Consider the following 19,488-nt stretch of genomic DNA (forward strand, 5'->3'; position numbering starts at 1 on the left):
CGGCTGTCACTTGGAAAGCTGACGTAGCAAGAATGAATGATTCGAACGGTTTCTTGCAACCAACAGCCAAGTTCCCCACAAGCCCTGCCAAGTCCTCCGGCTGTTGCCTTCGGCTTTTCGGCTCTGTGCGAGCCGGTTGAGTTGAGGCTGATAGTGGGCCATCCATCCATGGGCTTCGGACCCAGCAGATTAACATCATCCTATCACAGAAGTCACCGCCAATCATCCGTTATGACTCGTGTGCTGAAATTTGAACTGTTGGTTCAATAACAATTGATCATAGCTTCCGAAAACCGCATTCACCGAAATTACGTTGCTAAAAATTTCCATGTGTCCAATTAGTATTCTATTCACAACATTCTTTTTCTTTTCTTCCAGCCTTCTTTCATCAAGGTTTAATTGAGTAACGCTCCTCTCATTCCACAACTGGCAGGTCTTATAAGCGCTTTGTCCGTATTTTCTCATCTTCTTTCAGCTTAAAGCCCAGGAGCATGTTGTTTCATCTCTTTGCCCTGCTCTTTGCTGGGACTCAGGATGTGATCGCTCAAACCTATGTCCCCCGCAATATGCTGAAACCTCTTAAAAGTTACGATCGCACGACCGATCCATTGTATCTCTTCCCAAAAACAGATGAGATTATGTCTTTTGCGAGTGGGACCCGCTTGGACTGTGAATAGTATGAACATCGGGTCGCGGGCGCCTGACATGCTTTGCTAACCACTTTCGCAGCTACCATTGGTACCAAAACACCAGTGATCCGGCTTTTGCCAACTGCTATGCATTGTCGATCCTCTATAGCATTGAATTCGAGGTAGGTTTGTGTCTTGTGATTCAAAGACATTTAACTCAAGCGCGTTATCTAGGATTTTATTCTTTGGAATCCATCGCTGGCTGATACTAGTACGACTGAAGATTATAATGGAACAGATTCAGCGTCGGTTACAGATAATGTAACTTCCGCGCATGATTTCACGAACTCCTGCACCATCTCTTCAAATCGCCTATACTGCGTCGCTCTCTCAGCGTCTGCAACTTGTGAGTGCATACAGATAACTTTGCATCCACTTGATGCACTTGCTAATGCATATAAAGCCACCAGTGCAAAGACTGGAATAGCAACACCCACCCCTCGCGCTGGTGGCCGTGAAGTCGGCATACCCAGGTGGTACAGTGATGATGAAGACGACGATGAGATTGACCCAGAGACTTACCAAGAACTCTGAGGTTTTGCGTGGTAAACGGGTAAAATCGTCGCTGCAATGCCGTTCCGGCTGCTGAGATTGAGCTTAAGAGGATCTGCAAGTGGAATCAGCTGCTAAAGCGCGACTGCTCTGAGCTTTGACCTGACCCGTATGTTGGTGTTGGTTCTGCTCAACAGCTAAGTACATGTAGTGGATACTAGTCAATACGACATTAGAAAAAATTGCAGCCTGTTGAAAAGAAAGAATAGCAATGCCGGAGAAAGGTGTTATAGATCTAAAAACTGGCATATCAGGCTGTCCCGGCGTCGTTCATAGAGTTCCGTCTATTGCGAATCTTCTTAATGATCGCGAGCCTAGGAGATCAGCCTCGACTAACGTGGTGTGGGCCCTGAGCCCCTGAAACAATCCCACACGCTCTGTGGAGCAGCCTAGCCAGCTGCCTAGAATCAGTGCTAAACAGCTGGGGTATAAAGAATAACAGTCCTCCCAACAAGACTGGTAGACATTCAGCACTACAAAAACTTCTCAACATCATACTTGATTATGACTCAACAGGGTGATATATCGCCATCACCTACCTTCCACGCGCTACCAAATGAGATAGTTGGTGCCATCTGCAGTCAACTTTCCAATCGCGACATCAAGAGCTTGCGACTCACATGCCGAGTTCTGAAAGACATATCTCACCTACGCTTTGACCGCGTTTTCATCTCAGCCAATCCACGCAACATCGAGGTTCTGCTGGCCATTGCCAATCACGAGGTATTTCGCCATTCCGTCAGAGAGATCATCTGGGACGATGCCGTCTTGAAGGATTTTCCTCGTTACAGGGAGTTTACTTGGGACGGTGTCGTTTATAAGACCCCGATCCAAGGTTACGATTATCCTTGCGGCTATAGCGCCGGTGAGCATGACCCTGATGACATAGCTGCGAATGAGGATCAAGAGTGGATTCCACGAGGCCTTACCAAGCGGTGTAAAGAGAGCCTTTTTGATATCGAAAGTCGTCTGATAGCAAAGAATAAGTATCAGGGCGACAACGAACAACAAAGGCAGATTGATAATTTGATGCGCTCCCGAGACTCGCTTGCCTATTGGAGAATCCTGTTGAAGCAGCAAAAGGAGGTGTTAGAATCTGGAGCGGATGAGGCAGCATTTCGATACGCCGTACAACGGTTCCCGCGACTCACTAAGGTTACTGTCACGCCAGTGGCACACGGCCTTCTGTTCATGCCCTTGTATCGAACACCGATGATTCGGGCGTTCCCTCCCGGTTTCGTATATCCGATACCTCGCAGCTGGTGGTCTAATGATACCCACGATGGTCGGGAAGGATATCCAAAGGGGTGGGAGAGCGAGAAGGAGAGGAAGCAATGGCGCGGGCTGGGCATTGTATTGAAGGTGCTGGCCGACTATGCTGACACGCTTCAAATCTCTGAGCTCGCCTTGGACAGTCGTAAGCTTCCAAGAGGAATCGACTACACATTCTTCAAGACACCCAATGCCGATTATGATAACCTTTGCAAAATCGTCGAGCAACCCGGTTTCAAAAGCATTGCTCTTCCGGTTATAACGGGATACATCTCAGACTGTAACCCTGATGACCTTGAGTTTTATCGGCACGGAAGGATCTCTGGACTTCTCGCCAGGGCACCTGACCTGGAGAGCTTCGTCTACCAGACTGATTATAGTCACGAACCTGGAGCTGCCGAAGACGAGGAAATATTTGTCTCCTTGTTAGATATATTCCCCATTGATATGTGGTCCACAGGAAAGCTAAAACAATTTGGACTCCACGGTATACTGGTTGCCCAAGATGATCTGGTGTTATTCCTCGCTAAGCTTCCGTCAACAGTTCAATCTGTTGATCTAAGCTTCCTCGCCATGGTTGACGGAGACGATTATGCCGGGCTCTTGACAGATATCCGGGACAAACTAGATTGGCGGCGTCGACCCAAGTCCCAAAGGATTCAGGTCGCCATTTCTGTAACATCAGTGAATGTCCCCCATAAAGGTCGCTACATTAATCTGGACAAGGAAGTTCAAGAATACATTTACGGTGATGGTCCCTCGCCCTTTTGTGTTAAAGAGGGATCCACTTCCTTATCTATCCCGTTTGGAACTGGTATTGTAATGGACGCGTTCGATACCAGCTTCAGAAGAACGTATAATAAATACGGTTGAAATCCTATAGGGATAGCTATCCTAGAATTGCAGAGTATAGCCATCAGAATACTTTTATATATTAAATGTTAAATGTCTACTACTGGTAATTTAAAAACGAAAATTCTTGTTATAAAGAAATTAACAGATATTTATCTAGAAGCTGCAAGGTTACATAAATTAAAAACTTTAAGCGTAGTTAAGTTTAGTATTTAGTGAACGTCGGGGGATCACCATATTGGTGGTAGATAGCTAATTCTAAATTAAAACAAGTATTCTTTAAACTCTTGTAACTACCTCGCTGAGGATAGCAGACCAGATACAGTTTCTGAGAATATTTACGATTTGAATAAGGTAGGGAAGACATCCGCCCGAGGCTCCGAAACAGGCTACCTGACCACGACGTTCCAATAGTGGATTCTTAGCCCGAGAGAGCCCACTTCGCTGGAATAAAACAGTTGTCAGCAAATGCGGCGCTCTGATTGCTCATCGACTTCAGAACAGTGCATTGCTCAAATTTCCAACACCTCAGCGGATTTCCCTCATTTCTCAACACATACCACCACCCATTATCATGGCCGTTATTAACAACGATAGCTCTGTGTTCCAGAGAATTCCCAATGAACTGGCCAATAGCATTTTTGACTTTCTCCCCAATCGCGACATTAAGAACCTGCGTCTAATATGCCGCTATCTCGATCGTCATGTGCCCTTACGGTTCAATCGCGTTTTTATTTCTGCAAATCCACTTGATGTTAAAGTCTTCCTTGCAATCGCAAACCATGATACCTTCAGAAAGCAGGTCAAGGAACTCATCTGGGACGCTACTCTTCAATCCCCGCGAAGTTGTGGGAATGATTCGGATGACGACTATGGATCTGATGAAGACAGTTCCGATGACAACGATTACCAAGGTCAGTCAAGGTTCCAACGAGGCTGCAGGGAAGCAATCGAAGACGCGGAGTCGCGGCTCGTGGATAAAGCGGATGGTAATGAGCAGCAAAGCTTGCTTGACAACCTTATGACATCAGGCAGAGCACTTTCGTACTACGAGCGACTTGTTGAGGAACAGGCTGATGTTCTGGAAACCCGAGCTGATGAGGAGGCCGTTTGATATACTTTGCAAGAATCACGGTTCCCACATCTTATCAAAGTCACTATCACACCGGCAGTACATGGCTTTCTCTTCTTCCCCCTATACGAAACCCCAATGATCCGCGCATTTCCACGTGGCTTCGTTTACCCGATCCCTAGAGGGTGGACTTACGCTATTGGTATCTATGTACCAGGGAGGTCTCAGCCTTGGGAAGACGAAGATGAAAAGCGAAAATGGCGAGGGGTTCAGATCATGTCACGGCTGCTTGCAGACCCGGAACTCTCTTGCAACGTCCCCGAGCTGTCATTTGATAACCATCAGCTTCCCACCGGCATCAACCATTACATCTTTGACCACCCGAATGAAGAGTACGACAACCTCTGTCGGATACTGGAACGACCGGGGTTAAAACGAATTACGTTATCAGTGCTCATGGGATGGCTATCAAACCAAGACGCCGAAGATTGGAACTTTCTGAAGAAAGGAAAAGTCCGAACTGCTCTGGTTAAGTCTTCTGGTCTTGAAGAGGTAACCTTTCAGACTGACTATCCAGTCGATCAACATTGCTGGGCTAGTCCAGCAGTGGATACTGTATCGCTTTTCGATATATTCCCCATTGACGAGTGGGCGACTGGCAAGACACTAAAACACTTTGGCCTATCTGGAATGCAGGTGACCCAAGAGGAGCTGATATCTGTCCTCGGGAAGCTGCCGCCTACCCTTCAATCCATTGAGTTGAGCTTTCTTTCTGTCATTAAGGGTACAGGTAATCATGCTGGCATCCTCGCTGATATTCGCGGTAAGCTGGGATGGAAACATCGCCCCGCCAATCAAAGGGTCAAAGTTCGCATACTCGTTCGATCCAACCAAGACGTTGGTCGTTACATATGCTTGGATAAGGAAGTCAATGACTATCTTTATAACAATGGTCCTCAACCTTTTGGCGTTGATGGAAGCGGAGGATCATGGGCTATGAAAACTTCTGGGACTGGCATGGAATATGATGAGTTCGACCCAGCATTTGTTCGACCATTTGAGGGGTGACTTTCGATAAGATCGTCGGTTTTGCTTGGCGGCCGTCTCACCGAAAGTCCAAAAGCCTTTTCTGTTATTGGAATCCGAGAGCCTGATGTAGCCGTCAAACAAGCACAAGATGAGTTGGCAAACGGCGCTGTCATGATGCAGCTCAAGGCAGGTGATGATCCTGTTTCTGATGCAAAGCGAGTCAAAGCAGTTCGTGCTGCTCTTCCCGGCCATGTTATCATCTGGGTTGACGCAAATGGCGGTTGGACCATGGACCAAGCCCTGACCTTTTCTCGGGCTATCGGACAGGATATCACTGTTGGACTTGAGCAACCGTGCCGCACTTTGTCAGACTGCGCAGAAGTCGGTCGCCGAACAGGATTGCCAGTCATGCTAGATGAGAGTATCATCACTGTTGCAGATCTGTTCACAGCTCACGCAGGTGGCATTACAGGCGTGAATATCAAGCCCTCTCGAGTTGGTGGACTCACTAAGGCTCGTACCATTCGCGATGTCGCTGTTGCTCTCGATATGGTCATTAATTGCGACGATACTTGGGGTGGTGCTTTGACTACGATTCAGAATATGCTGTTAGCTACCACAACCCCGGAACATCGCCTACGGGCGGTTGATTTGATGTCTGAATGGATAGAACCTCCCATTGCCGATATTCCTCGCATGGGAACAGATGGTCGAATCACTGCGAGTAGTCAACCTGGAAATGGTTATGAGCGCATTCACGTCGATTTGCTTGGTAGGCCTCTATTTCAGATTAATGGAGAAACACTGGCAGGGACTCGTGGATTCAGACTGCAACTATCATGAGCACAGAGCCGCGGGCAATGCACAACATTCGAATAATTGGGAACGCACTCGAGAATTATTGGCAGTTTACGATCCAACACAATTGCGTCGAAGATCTGGGATGTAAGTCAACCTTTGTTCGGAGGCTGTTTATTATTCTGCATAGAGCGGTTTACAATTGTAGTCTTTCTTTGTTTCGTTCATCTTATCCACGAGAGGTAGCGGACTAGAGCACCCGTAGACATGACTTATTGGTCACAGCACATTCGTGTATCCTCCGCTCAAGATGATCTGTCGATTGCTGATTTGATGCTCGATCTGTGAAGTTGCCATCATTGGAGGCATCCATAATAAGACTGTGTTCCATTAGGGTGGCCAATTGCGGGGTGACTGACATTCTAACTAGGTACGATCCCATTTCGTAGTGGTGGCCGGGGTCTTCCCCGCATTCTAATGGCCGATACAACTTCAAATTCTCGGTACATCTATGAGCGAGCAGGATCAAGATAGTAATCCGGTCGATGATCTGGCACGGCAGTTGGCATCGGTAATACTACATACAGATTCGATCATGAGAAGATCACCAAAGTCATATTACAGTAGTTTGTTCTTAGATCGATAAATACCCCTCTGCTGTTCTGTAAGTTGGATCAAGTTCTCCAGTATCTAAGCCAGCGTTCAATATGGCCTTGACAATTTCCCGAGTCTCTTTTGAGCATTACCGTACTGCCCTGGGGATTGCCGAGACTGAACCACGAATCTCTTGGAGATTTGATGGAGACGTTGCGAATTGGGAACAGAGCTCATACGACATTGAAGTTACTCGGAGTATCAAGGCTGAGTCTAAATCCTTTTCTTTCAATTCTTCCGATTCACTTTACCTTCCTTGGCCGGACGCGCCCCTAGACGAAGCCGAACTTGCACATCTTAGGGTTCGCGCGCATGGGATTCAGTCCTCAACACCCTGGTCCGATTGGGTGTCTGTCGAAACAGGTCTCTCCAAGAAAAGCTGGGAGAATGTCACACCCATTGCTTCAACCATCAAGGTCAACGTGAGTGAACCGAAAAGGCCTGTGTACTTCAGAAAGGACTTTGCAGTACCTGATAGTTTCGAATCGGCGAGGCTTTATATCACCGCGTTAGGTATTTATGAAGCCGAGATCAACGGGAAGCGAGTCGGAGATCACGTCTTAGCCCCAGGGTGGCAGTCGTACCATCACCGTCATATATATGACACGTATGACGTTACTGACCTTATTACTCCCGGCGCGAATGCGGTTGGAGCACTGGTTGGTGAAGGATGGTATGCGGGACGCTTAGGGTTTGGCGGAGGACAACGAAATGTTTACGGGAACTCAACGGGTGTCTTGGCGCAACTTCACATCAAGTTGAGGAATGGCACTGTGTCCAAGGTTTATACCGACACGAGCTGGAAGTCAGGATTCGGACCAGTTGTTGACGGAGAGATCTATGATGGAGAACATTATGACGGTAATCTCGAAACTGAGATTAAAGGATGGTCAGAGCCCGGATTCGTCGACGCATCCTGGTACGATACTTGCGCCCTTCCATCACTTGACAGGGTACTCGTCCCGCCAGACCAACCTCCTACCCGACGAATTCAAGAGGTCAAACCAACAGAGTTCTTCAAGTCACGATCTGGGAAGCAGCTTGTCGACTTCGGCCAAAATCTGGTCGGTTGGCTGCGATTAAAGGTTGACGGGCCTGCCAACACAACTATCACATTGAGGCATGCAGAAGTTTTAGAAGACGGAGAACTGGCCCTCCGACCGCTTCGAAAAGCCAGGGCCACAGATACAGTCAAGCTAGGCGGAAAGGGCCTTCTTGAGTGGGAGCCGAAGTTTACTTTTCACGGTTTCCGCTATGCTCAGATTGATGGATGGCCCGAGGAAACATCGCTGGATGAGAACAGTGTTACAGCGATTGTTGTCCATACTGATATGGAGGAAACGGGCTACTTTAACTGTTCACATGAACTGTTAAACAAATTCCATTCCAACGTTCGCTGGTCAATGAAGGGAAACTTTCTTTCTATTCCTACGGATTGTCCTCAGCGTGATGAACGTCTTGGATGGACTGGAGACGCCCATGCATTTTGCCCGACATCCAACTATCTCTTTGACACAGCATCATTCTGGAAGAGCTGGCACAAGGATGTGTGGTCTGAAATGGCTATTAATGATACCATGATTGCCCCGTTCTTCGTCCCTACCGTTCCCTCGGCATTTGGGACACTGCCAGCTCCTGCTTCAGTATGGGGAGACGTCGTAGTCTCTAACCCATGGAACATCTATCAAGCATTTGGTGACAAAGGACTTTTGCAGGAACATCTTTCTCAGTCCCAAGGCTGGATAGATAAAGGTATTCCCAGAAATGAGGTCGGTCTATGGAATCGCAGTACTTTCCAGTTTGGGGATTGGCTAGACCCCCTTGCCCCATCTGATGATCCTGGAGGTGCAACGACTAGCAAGTTTCTTGTGTCAGATGCGTACCTGGTTAGGATGACTGAGATCCTCACACATATTGTTACTGCGCTTGGAAAGGTGGACCTGGTTGACAAATACAAGGCACAACATTTGGACCTAAAGAGCGAGTTCCAGAGAGCTTGGACAACGGATGGAGAGTTGGCAAATAGGACCCAAACCGCTTACGCATTGTCTGTGGGCTTTAATCTCTTCAAGGATGAAGGACAAAGACAAGAGGCAGCGGAAACATTGCGTGAGATCATCCGAGAGAACGACTATCTTGTCGGGACTGGATTCGCAGGTACGTCGCCTCTCGGCTTCGCTTTGAAGGATGCCAATGCCACGGACGATTTCTACCGAATGCTCCTTCAGGAGAAGGTCCCTTCATGGTTATATCAAGTCGCCATGGGTGGTACAACGACCTGGGAAAGATGGGACAGTCTCCTGCCGAACGGTACAGTCAACCCAGGCGAGATGACCAGTTTCAATCACTACTCTTTTGGGTCTGTTGCGACTTGGATGCATCAAGTCATTGGGGGAATTGCGCCCCTCGAGCCAGGTTATAAGGTAATCTCTATTGCGCCTATTCCAGGAGGAAACATTACACATGCAAGCGCAAAGCTTGTTACTGGATATGGTACAGTCTTGACGGATTGGAACTTAACGGATGCGGGATTCCATTTGAAAGTGAGGATTCCACCAAACACTAAGGCTAAAATCACCCTGCCTGCGACAGATAAGACGGAAATTGTTGGATCTGGCTTACATAAGTTTCACCAATCGACCTGAACTTTGAACAACATACAGGTGGGATTGAGCAAGAAAAGTGGCGGTGTCTCAAGTACCGTATGTCATTCTTTCATTACCGTACCTCGATATCTTTTTGCGAAGAATAAATGTAGCATGTAGCACCAGGCTCTTATTGTATCAAGTCTTTTCCTTTCGGTGCATATCGTTAAACCACCTAAAATCAATACTTGTGAGACTAGACACTGAACAATCTCGTTCTGAAACGGACCAATTTCTCCTTGTGGCATGTCCCTTTTCTTAGAACATGATTACCGTCCTACGCTCTTTAAGCGAAAAGGCAATCTTAAATTCTAAGCTATGCTCTAAAAGGAAGGAGCAGTCTTTCAGCTTGCAACCATCCTTTTAAATTCAGGACGTGACTTGCTTGTTACATCCCCGCCTAGCCCCCAAACTCAGAACCAACATGCAGATTATGAAACCAATATACAAAACCTAGAACCAACATGCATATGAGCGCAGATTGAACTTCTTCAGGCTCTCATTATTCAAATAAAATGTTGTTAGAATCTCTTACCTGCTTGCCTCGCTTCGTTGACTTTTACTTCACGCTTTTTATAACTATTTAGCTACATTCCGTCACGATGTTGCCTAGCATTCTACTACTTACGCTTATCTGGATGAGTCGTCCTCTACTTGTTTGCGGAGTTATCCCACCTTTCTTTACCCGCCATGTGCCTAGATCTCCAGACAACAACAAAGATGATAGCATACGAAGAGTTTTAAGCACCTCCGACTCAGAGCAGAGAGAAATCAAGAAAGAGAACACCATGTCCCTCGATAAAAGTTGGGAAAATGCTATATTGTTTGCTTACATGGCGTATGTCGATGGCCCTCTCCCCTTGTGTTGTACTTTCGGAATACATTTTAACCACAGAATTATTTCTATGCAGTGAGGAAGACTTGAATTCTGAGCAAGGCAATACCTCCATTTCAGCTGGTATAGAAATAACGTGCACAGCATGCTATATCAAAGGAGCAGTCACGACCAGATTCGTCTCCGAGAAGGACTTCAACATCAGCCGAGCTCTGGATAATGTAAAAGATCAAGTCCAGAACGAGATCTACAATCTAAGGACCGAAGTTGCGAACTACACAAAGGAATATGTAGATCGGGTAACAGATAACCTGGACGATGGGTTTGACATGGATGATTTTGATCCTCCAACCATGGATTTCGACCTCAGTATTGATCTTCCTGAGATTCCAGAGTTTCGACTTGAATTCCAATTCGATGGCTTAGAGTTGTACATGCTAATTAACACAGTATTATCTGCCGGAGCTACCTATACCTTGAATCTGTATACCTCTGCTACACCTGCAGGGTTTGCAGTTCGTCATAACCTGGAAGTTGGTGTCATTCTTACTCTTGACCTCATTGTGTCTGTAGAAGGTGAAATTGACATCAGTACCGGATTTCATCTAAAGCTAGATGACGGGGTTAGGATCGAACTTGGCATTTTCTCTAAAGAGATAGCAAATATGGTTATGTAAGTCACCCTTTGACAGGATTGTGAGAGTTAAAGTTAACAGCATATTTAACAGCAATGGTGGCGACTTTGAATTTCTCCCAGTCACTGTAGAGAGTGCTGGTGTAGTGTTCAAAGCTGTCCTTCGCATGGGGATACAGGCGGGTTTTGAAATATCGTCATCCGACGTATCTATTGCTGGAAAGGACATTTTTCGTATCGGAGCGGGCATTGAAATGGGTGTTTATGCCAACATTGCCGAGCTGATCACCAATATCACCCTTTCCATGGACGAGGACGACCGATGTGATCTTCGCGTCGAGGAAGCATATCGACTCGCTGTCGGAGCTGCTTCAGGAGCTTCGATTGCCATTGAAGATCTCACATGGGGACCAGCTGTTGAAACTGAAGTTCCTATCTTTTATACTACATTGGCACAAGCTTGTGCCGTAGAAAGAAGCAGTGCCGTGGTATCTGCATCCCAGGAAACTTTGACATCTGCTGCTCTCGTAATAAGAGGTGAGGATGGAGATGAAACCGAGATGGAGACAACTACGATTTCTGAAGAAGCAACTTTCATTGCTGTAGCATGCGAGTCGGAGGGACTGGTTAACTGCCCAGCATCCCTTCAGACAACGTCAAAGTATACAACTACTCGAACACATGTCACCATAGTCCCGACCGACAGCGAAGCCTCTTTTCCTGAATCGGTCAGATCCACTTCTGTGATACCAATTCCGTTTGGAGATTCTGCAAAGAAGTTATTTACAACATCAGGCATTCCTGAATCCTACGTTCCTCGGCCCTCGACGCATTCGGCCACAACTAGCGCAACCGATGATGCTGATGATGGTAATGAGAATACAAGCTCAAACGAAAAGAGCGAGGGATTGTCCGATAGTGTTATTATCGGCCTGAGCGTCGGGCTTGGGGTGCCTTTTCTCTTCAGCGTACTTGCTTTCATCTTGTCAGTGAACCCAGCGCAGTCTTCGTTTCCCGCTGAAACACCTTGACTCTGCACTTTTGAGTCCTATTGAACTTGATTGCTAATGTTCTTTCTATTTCGTCAGTGTTTGGAAACGCAAAATACGGCTTTTTACGAAAACGTTGTCAACTTCTGTTGAGAATGTTGGGCATATAGCACCGTCTTCCAAAACTACAACTACATCTGTAGCCGAGCTGAGAATGCTTTGATCCTATCGATCAATCCGGTGTAGGCGTTTTATGTTGGAAAGAATCTCGTTGAAGAGATAACAGGTGTTGATGGTCGTGGTGGACTTAAAGGATGTAGGCTGTATGTAATGTGAGCTCATTCAAGAGGGAGACGTTGCTCTGAGAGTGGACATGTGGAGCCAAAAGAATCGTTGTTGATAAGGTTGTCGGGACTTTATGGTGTCGAGGTGATTATCATAGTTTCAGAACATGGAGAGATATCCATACAAATCAGCACTAAGAAGTGTCGTTTATTCACCAGCAAATAATAATTCAGTCGTAACTGGACTGTTCTAGTTTTTTAGCAGATGGCTATTGATTATCACGCGGTCATTCTGTCACGTAATGCGACCGCGAAATAAATCGGGGCTGTCCTATATAACTGAAGCATGAAAGCATCTGTCTGCATTTTTGTGAATGTCCTAATTTTAATTACTATCAAGGAAACAAGTATCAGCGCTTGTGAAACCATTGTGGATCCTCTGTGGCGCTTTTTCAGAACAATATTAAAGGAATGTAAAAGAAAAGTCGTGCCGTACACCCCTCATTTGACAAGTGGCTTCTAGAGCTAAAAGCTAGAGTATGTGTCTTCGGGTTGCTAAGAGGATTGTCGCGACGGAATATTAACCTTGTTGAAGGAAGGCCGAGGCAATCCTTCTCGCCATCAGACCATACCACCGAATCCTTCAACCCAATAACGGCCTCTTGCATGCATAATCAGCCAATAAGTAGTGGGACATTGAGGGAATTATCCCAGCAATGAGTTGGAAAAGCTTAAGGGTCAAAACAATCTGCATGTGGTCTATAAAGAGCACAAGTTCGCCAGTTCAGTTGAATAAAGCAGAAGGTTCCCAAGCACATCGTGGAGGACAAGAAAGTGTTGAGACACTTTAAAACAGCCAACTATCGAAAAGCCAACACCAACCCTTTTTATCATCATGCATGCTATTTTTACTTTCATCACGCTCGCCCTTTCGAGTCTTGCCTCTGCTTCGCCCCAAGGCGTCCCCGATAAGCCAATCGAGTTCTATGGCCGCATGTATGCCGACTCTGCCAATTGTAGCGGAACTGGAACCAGATATGCCTACCTAGGCTCTATGGGTAACTGCATCAATAGGCCCGTCCCTGGAACCGGCTCTGCCACTATGGTGGTAGGAGAGGTTAGCAAACATTTCTTTGCAGGATGGACCGGGCCTGACTGCACTGGCAAGGTGGTCCTTATTGTATCCAATGTTGGAGAGTGTGTTGACTTGGGTGGCACGGATGTTCAGAGCTGGTCCAATGATATGAAGCCGTTTGGAAAGTGAGAGAGAGGCTTCGTACGGAACAAGATTACAGCTGGCCCTTAAATAACGACCGATATCGTACTTGGATAACATGTGGATGGCTGTTAGGTACTGGCTATACGAGGGGCATGTGTATGTAGGGATAACAAAATTGACGACTACCAAATCTGACTTGCCTGATATCGCTGTTTCGCTTAGGCTTGATTGTTATTAGAGGCTGGCTTTCCGGCATGATCGTTATCCAGAAGAGTACTTGGATTCGATGCTTACTTTCTTCTCCGGGGGCTGATCCTGTGATTGGGTGACAAGGAAAAAACCACGAGAGTGGCCATTTCTCCCCCTTAACTGCGGCAAACGAGCAGTTTGGGTATTTGGGGACAGTTGAAGAAAGCTCAAGACCGCCAATAGGTTGCTATCTGTTGCCAATCACGCAGACAACTTTTCTGTTTCCACAAGCACATGGAGGTTTACCGAAAAAGTAACCACAGCACGCTCAGCCGCAATCATTCTTCAGGCTAATGCCTTATTCTTTCAAGGCTCATTACACTCTGGCTTCAATTCATATCCCGTCATGAACGCCGCCCCAATCGTCATCTTTCCCTGAACCAAATACGAACTCCCACATTCGCTGACCCATTCTCGTCTCGTCCATCGGCTCTTAAGCCACCGAAGCAGACGTTAGCGTGTTCCCATGTAAATGATCGATTGCCGTTATTAATACTAAGATAAGGTTCCGGTCGCTCTGCTGTTATAAAGCAGGCTTGAGACACATTAAATCTAGGCTCGTTAAGGGTATTGTGAATTATCCCTGAGCGTTATTCTGTGCGTCATTGCGTATCCCAAGCGCGCCCGGACCCAACTGAGTCTTGTTTTTGAAAAGAGAATACTGTCCAGGGTGCGTTCCTTCTAGACCTTTGAGAACCGTGATGGCCAGTGAGTATGGCCTCTGTACCAGTTAAATTTGTAGCCAAGCAATCTTGTGTCTTGGCAATGACAGACAAAACTTGGCTCTGACGTCATGGAGTAAAAATCAACGGGTTTTAAATATCTTTTCGCATTCCAACTGGACAACCACCAGCTGCCAAGCGCAGTGAACTTGCGGTAAATGCGTTCAATTTTAATTGAGAAGCTATAGGTAGTTTGTGGTGACATGGTCGATAAATCGATCGAAAATCGATCAATAGGCAGGGCCCTGACTCATTCACACATAAATACAAGGGTATACCCGTCTTTGCTCTGTAGGAAGCAACGACTTATCAAACATTTTGCCATCATGAAGTTCTTCAGTCATCTCCTCACAGTGTCTTCAGTCTACATTGGATTCCCTGTCGCGGCCCAAAACAACAGTAGCAGCTCCGATACCCAATGCTCCCCAGTAACTGAAGATCTCGCCGAGGGTGATGTTTCGTTCAACGCTACTGGCACAACAACATTCTCCCTTCTTGAGCAGGAAGAATGGCACTTATCAATGACATTTCGATTTCGCCTTGCCAGGAACACCACTACCGTCAAGGATGTCTCCTCTTATGGTGAGCCTGCCGTGTGGCTCAGCGTGCCAGAATCATTCCCCGAAACGACGAGAGGCAAAGAGATTGAACTGTGCTACTACGAAATGGACCCTGTGAATGCGACTTCAGACTCAGAATCCGGAGGTAGCAACGCGACCTGCGACGGGATACTCAGTGAGGAATGTCAGGAAGCATTGCGAAGCGCACCAAGACCACGTGACGGGGACTGCCCTGACGTCGACGTCAAGGAAGCTTGCGGCCGACCAATAAGACTATGGACAAGTATGTCTTCTCTTGTCCACTGACCGCCATAGATGGAGAGTACTGACATCACGCGACAGGCAAACCATTCAATCTCACGCAGCAAGATTGTACATTCAACGGCCTACCACAAGTCGATATTCCAGACGACTATCAGACGCAGAGTGTAATGTGGCAAGGGAAGTTGCTTCCTGCTGCAGAAGAGGAGTTCCTTGATTCATATGACTTGCTTGTCCGACAACCAGTTCCGGTCCTCATCACAGCGCGGCTCCCAGGAAATAAAAATGATGCCGCAGAGATCGCCTGCCTAGCTACCAAGAACATCTCGGAAGGGAGCCGTGTTCCGCAGAGTGAGTTTCCACCGAGCGGCGCGACTTACCTGGATGTTAAGAGAGGTTTAACCTACTTTGCGGTGCTGTCTTGTTTAACTGGCTACATCTTGGCGTTGTAGTCATCAATAGGGTTGAAGCATTAAATATTGCAAGAGTCAGTCCATATTTCTAGAGACTTAAGTCAGTAATGATATATGAAAAGACCCAGTTTCATTTTGTAACACTCATGAGTTGGTTGTAACGGCCATAGCACCTTCGATTGGTGCAATTCGACGCTAATAACTGTAGTAGGTGATGAGTAGAAGCTACCGATAGCCTTCTCCTTTTCTTGCAGGGGTCACAAAAGTTACTTTTGCCTCTTTACCCTACAGGAACTCCTTTCTACCATAAAGTCATAGAATTGTTGGATAGCTCCCCGGCATGGGCCAAACGTGACTTTGATTGCAACATACCTTAACGCCGAAGCTGGCACAGCCACCATTTCGTTTAGTTACAACTGTAAGCGATTTCACCAACAAATTCCGCGACCTCGTTCGACGAAGATACAAATATTCGTGGTATGGCAAATCCTCCTACAGCTCTAAAGTAATTGTTGACAAACGTTTTGTCCTTGTATATCTCGACCACTAATGGGCCTTGACCAATTACGTTACCCTGTAGGTATAAACAAATGTATGTATCTTATACGCGGATAGTTCGTAAAAAAAGCTAGATACGAGCAATGCTGTCAGGATTCCGATCCGCACATTGTCACCACAAGACTGCAGACGGAAGGAGAGGGCTGTGCAGAGGAGAACGGTATGTGGCATGTCATCGACTGATTTTCATTACCGAAAAAGTAACCACCGCAAAGAGGATCGTAGATTGCGCTTCTTCTAAGGAACTTGCATGCAGCTCGTATCTCGCTACTTGTTATCCTCCTGCCAAAAAGTCTGCTTCAAGTAAAAACTCCGAATGCTAAGCCTCAAAGAGGATTCAGGAGCTAGTGTAGCAACCTTAACGATCAGGATGTAGCGGGGGAGAACATTGCGAACCAACTGTAGATGCGCTTTAGGTCAGGTTGCGATTCCTTCATGCCACCTTGTGGAGCAGCTGATGAAATTTGCAGAACCTAAGCTTACTCACTCCACATCTTAGCGGTGAGTTATCACAACCTGGTCTGTAGTGCGTTTCCAACCAAATATAAGAGGTAGGATCTGTCAGTGAATTTTTTTAAATCCATCATCGCAACAATGAAACTCACCATCTTCGCTACTTCCTTTCTTACCGCCGTTGTTGCAGTGTCGGCAACCGCTCTGCCAGAGCAGCCTAAACTTGCCGACGGATTGTACAAGAGCCATCTGGATGATGCCGGCAACGAAGTGACCCATTTTGTTCCATGGGATCAGCTTGGTAACTCTACATACGTTCCAACCGTTGAAGTCCTCCCCTCACCCAACGTCGATAAGCGCTCAATCCTCGTCAAACGCAAGGAGGGCTGTCATGCCAGTGTCAACAGACCTTCATCTGAGACAGATAAAGCCAACAAGTGTCTTATAGACAGTTTCGCTAATGATCCTATTGTAACCACTGCAAATGGTTATAAAAGATTCTCGGTATGTGTATTCCAGATTGCTTCTGAGTTTTTTGGCCCCTTGCGTCAATCAAGATCTAACATTGCTTTAGTGTGTGAAGGGCAACTCGCTATCGTATATCTGTTCCTACAACAAAGGTCCAATTATTGGGCCTGGGTCTACCACAAGAAAATGGAAGTCAGATATTAAAGGCTCTTGGGACTACGTCAAGAGAACGCTCTGTGGCCAGAATCGACTCGGATATGCGCAGGTGATCAACGGTGAGGGGGATGTTACAGCTGGATACACATACAATGGTGATAAGTACTGTTGGTAATTAACTACTCTTTGTACGCTTATTCAATCAATCTCCATAGATTATTTAGCGGCCACGTAGGGCAAGAAATAGTCTAACAATGTTGTATGCGATCAAAGGTTTTACGGTTCAGTGAAATGTTCTTTAAATCAAAGAAATGAAGCAGTAGTTTATTAATCTGAAAGTAGCCAACATAGGGAAACACAATAAATTCTCACTAAGCATCAAAAGCCTTTGGTCGCCGCTCTTCCAGTTCAATATACTCATCGCTTATCTCTGACCTTGAAGGAACCTCTCTGACAACGTGTCGGAACTCGGTCACCGAGCTATCATCACCTAGGACCGTGAATGGGTTAGGATCCCTGATGGTGCTGCGCTTCGCATTATCTGTCGTGGTGGTACCGCCAGTCCTGAATCTACTTGGCTTGGCTGAAGTCCCATAAGAGGACATCTTGAGTGTCTTGGGCATGAGTGGACGCAAGCCGGGGAGGCATGCCGAGATGATTCCCGCCACTGGCTCGACACCTGCAAGGGACCATACGGTTCCCTCGTCATAGAGGTCCTTCCATTGGTAACCCCTTGTGAAGACAACGCGAGCCAGAGAAATGAGACAGGTACTGAATATCGGATGTCAATAAGCTGGTTCCGGTATGAGCTTGTCGATGGATTGAGGTCACTTACATCAAGCCGAAGCAAAAGCATATAATGATGCTGATCTTCTTCCCGCGGTTCATATTCAGCCCCCAGATTGACTTGAGCGGGAGTGCAAAAATCAAGAAGTCAGTAAAGACTGTCAGGGCGTCATAGGCGATGTTAATATTCGCCATCGCCAGGAATTGTTCTGCTGTGGCATCGCCCCATGCCCACCACTTCTCGATGGGTCGTACGGCTACAAGGTAACCGATGAAACTCCCCAAGAAGCATATCATAGTAACAGCCGATGCCACGTAGATGATGATCTTCATTGGGCCATTGTGACCTTTGAAGACTCGGTGATATAAAAAAAGAATAGAAGCTTTGCATGTGTAGACTGCGAGCACGAGGACGACATTGTTTGCCCAGCCGATCTACAAGGTCATGGTACGTTAGCTCAAGGATCATTGCCAGCGAAATGAACTCAGACACACCTGATCGTGGATCAACGAAACATCAGTTGGCTCCGTGGTACTGGTATATGGATATCCAGGAATGCCGATGCCTCCGTATATAAGCACTGATTTGTTAGCTTTTGAGTCTTGGTTAAAGGCCTTGCTGTGATGCACAAGATGGAAGACCCACTAAGAATAAGAAAAACAAAAAAGAGATCTGTGAAAAACTGTCAAGAGTGTTAGAACACGAGTGCTATGAACAATCGGATCACTTACAGCAGATGCTATGATCATCCAATCGCTCCACCCATAAGCGCCTCTCGTCTTCGTCTTGGCATAAAACCTAAGGCCAACGATAAAATTCGAAAGCATAGGCAGAACGACCCAAACGGCGATCAACTCCCTCTGCCGAGGCAGGTAAATGGGAAAAGGTTGGACCATAACGTTAGCTGTCAAAACAAAAGTTCCTGAAAGAAAGACGCGAATGTAGGTCCATTTGCAAAAGTTCCATCGGCATATATTTAGGGAAGGTGATTAAGTCCAACTCCTCTTCATTCTACTTCCATTCGAGTAAAGTAAAATGTGTCGCGAGTCAGCCTTTGCCCGTTATCTTTGGTGTGGCGTTTTCGAGCAGGAGTGGCACAGGTAGTCGAGTAATTTGGCTTTACGCTATGTATCATGTGTATCAAGTGGGCAGTCTTCCGACAAGACCAGCCACTCTCAGGCTGCTTCTAGCTTGCTTACCAAGTCCCGGGCAGACAGAATACGGGCTGCTGGTTTTAGCAACAGCTGTGTTGGATTGGCCATCGCTTGCGTTGTAACCTCTATAAACCTTTTAGATAATCCCCTGGACTCCCTGGTGATCAATTTGATACGGATGTT

General features: G+C 46.6%; 10 protein-coding genes across 10 annotated transcripts; 9 read left to right on the plus strand and 1 right to left on the minus strand.

Annotated features, from left to right (window-relative positions):
• Positions 1 to 566: 566 nt before the first annotated feature.
• Positions 567 to 1,223, plus strand: FIESC28_03404 (uncharacterized protein; the record flags this gene model as incomplete). Its single annotated transcript, XM_031157553.1, has 4 exons — positions 567 to 676; positions 730 to 811; positions 864 to 1,035; positions 1,093 to 1,223. 4 exons carry the CDS (start codon positions 567 to 569, stop codon positions 1,221 to 1,223), a joined length of 495 nt encoding a protein of 164 aa, XP_031018379.1.
• Positions 1,224 to 1,745: 522 nt separating this feature from the next.
• Positions 1,746 to 3,386, plus strand: FIESC28_03405 (uncharacterized protein; the record flags this gene model as incomplete). Its single annotated transcript, XM_031157554.1, has 1 exon — positions 1,746 to 3,386. The coding sequence occupies one exon, from the start codon at positions 1,746 to 1,748 to the stop codon at positions 3,384 to 3,386; it is 1,641 nt and encodes a 546-aa protein (XP_031018380.1).
• Positions 3,387 to 3,939: 553 nt separating this feature from the next.
• FIESC28_03406 (uncharacterized protein) lies at positions 3,940 to 4,479 on the plus strand (the record flags this gene model as incomplete). The annotated part of the gene is made up of 1 exon (XM_031157555.1): positions 3,940 to 4,479. One exon carries the CDS (start codon positions 3,940 to 3,942, stop codon positions 4,477 to 4,479), a length of 540 nt encoding a protein of 179 aa, XP_031018381.1.
• Positions 4,480 to 4,575: 96 nt separating this feature from the next.
• Positions 4,576 to 6,309, plus strand: FIESC28_03407 (uncharacterized protein; the record flags this gene model as incomplete). The annotated part of the gene is made up of 2 exons (XM_031157556.1): positions 4,576 to 5,501; positions 5,553 to 6,309. The coding sequence occupies 2 exons, from the start codon at positions 4,576 to 4,578 to the stop codon at positions 6,307 to 6,309; spliced, it is 1,683 nt and encodes a 560-aa protein (XP_031018382.1).
• A 662-nt stretch (positions 6,310 to 6,971) lies between these two features.
• FIESC28_03408 (uncharacterized protein) lies at positions 6,972 to 9,563 on the plus strand (the record flags this gene model as incomplete). Its single annotated transcript, XM_031157557.1, has 1 exon — positions 6,972 to 9,563. One exon carries the CDS (start codon positions 6,972 to 6,974, stop codon positions 9,561 to 9,563), a length of 2,592 nt encoding a protein of 863 aa, XP_031018383.1.
• A 602-nt stretch (positions 9,564 to 10,165) lies between these two features.
• FIESC28_03409 (uncharacterized protein) lies at positions 10,166 to 12,063 on the plus strand (the record flags this gene model as incomplete). Its single annotated transcript, XM_031157558.1, has 3 exons — positions 10,166 to 10,401; positions 10,475 to 11,071; positions 11,127 to 12,063. The coding sequence occupies 3 exons, from the start codon at positions 10,166 to 10,168 to the stop codon at positions 12,061 to 12,063; spliced, it is 1,770 nt and encodes a 589-aa protein (XP_031018384.1).
• Positions 12,064 to 13,200: 1,137 nt separating this feature from the next.
• Positions 13,201 to 13,569, plus strand: FIESC28_03410 (uncharacterized protein; the record flags this gene model as incomplete). Its single annotated transcript, XM_031157559.1, has 1 exon — positions 13,201 to 13,569. One exon carries the CDS (start codon positions 13,201 to 13,203, stop codon positions 13,567 to 13,569), a length of 369 nt encoding a protein of 122 aa, XP_031018385.1.
• A 1,252-nt stretch (positions 13,570 to 14,821) lies between these two features.
• FIESC28_03411 (uncharacterized protein) lies at positions 14,822 to 15,768 on the plus strand (the record flags this gene model as incomplete). The annotated part of the gene is made up of 2 exons (XM_031157560.1): positions 14,822 to 15,338; positions 15,398 to 15,768. The coding sequence occupies 2 exons, from the start codon at positions 14,822 to 14,824 to the stop codon at positions 15,766 to 15,768; spliced, it is 888 nt and encodes a 295-aa protein (XP_031018386.1).
• A 1,113-nt stretch (positions 15,769 to 16,881) lies between these two features.
• On the plus strand, positions 16,882 to 17,539 carry FIESC28_03412 (uncharacterized protein; the record flags this gene model as incomplete). The annotated part of the gene is made up of 2 exons (XM_031157561.1): positions 16,882 to 17,244; positions 17,315 to 17,539. 2 exons carry the CDS (start codon positions 16,882 to 16,884, stop codon positions 17,537 to 17,539), a joined length of 588 nt encoding a protein of 195 aa, XP_031018387.1.
• Positions 17,540 to 17,735: 196 nt separating this feature from the next.
• Positions 17,736 to 19,047, minus strand: FIESC28_03413 (uncharacterized protein; the record flags this gene model as incomplete). The annotated part of the gene is made up of 5 exons (XM_031157562.1): positions 17,736 to 18,135; positions 18,200 to 18,585; positions 18,646 to 18,731; positions 18,797 to 18,833; positions 18,883 to 19,047. 5 exons carry the CDS (start codon positions 19,045 to 19,047, stop codon positions 17,736 to 17,738), a joined length of 1,074 nt encoding a protein of 357 aa, XP_031018388.1.
• Between the last annotated feature and the right edge of the window lie 441 nt (positions 19,048 to 19,488).

Source organism: Fusarium coffeatum (genome assembly GCF_003316985.1).
Source record: "Fusarium coffeatum strain FIESC_28 chromosome Unknown BRIP53273_contig_72, whole genome shotgun sequence".
Classification (NCBI taxonomy): Eukaryota; Fungi; Ascomycota; class Sordariomycetes; order Hypocreales; family Nectriaceae; genus Fusarium; species Fusarium coffeatum.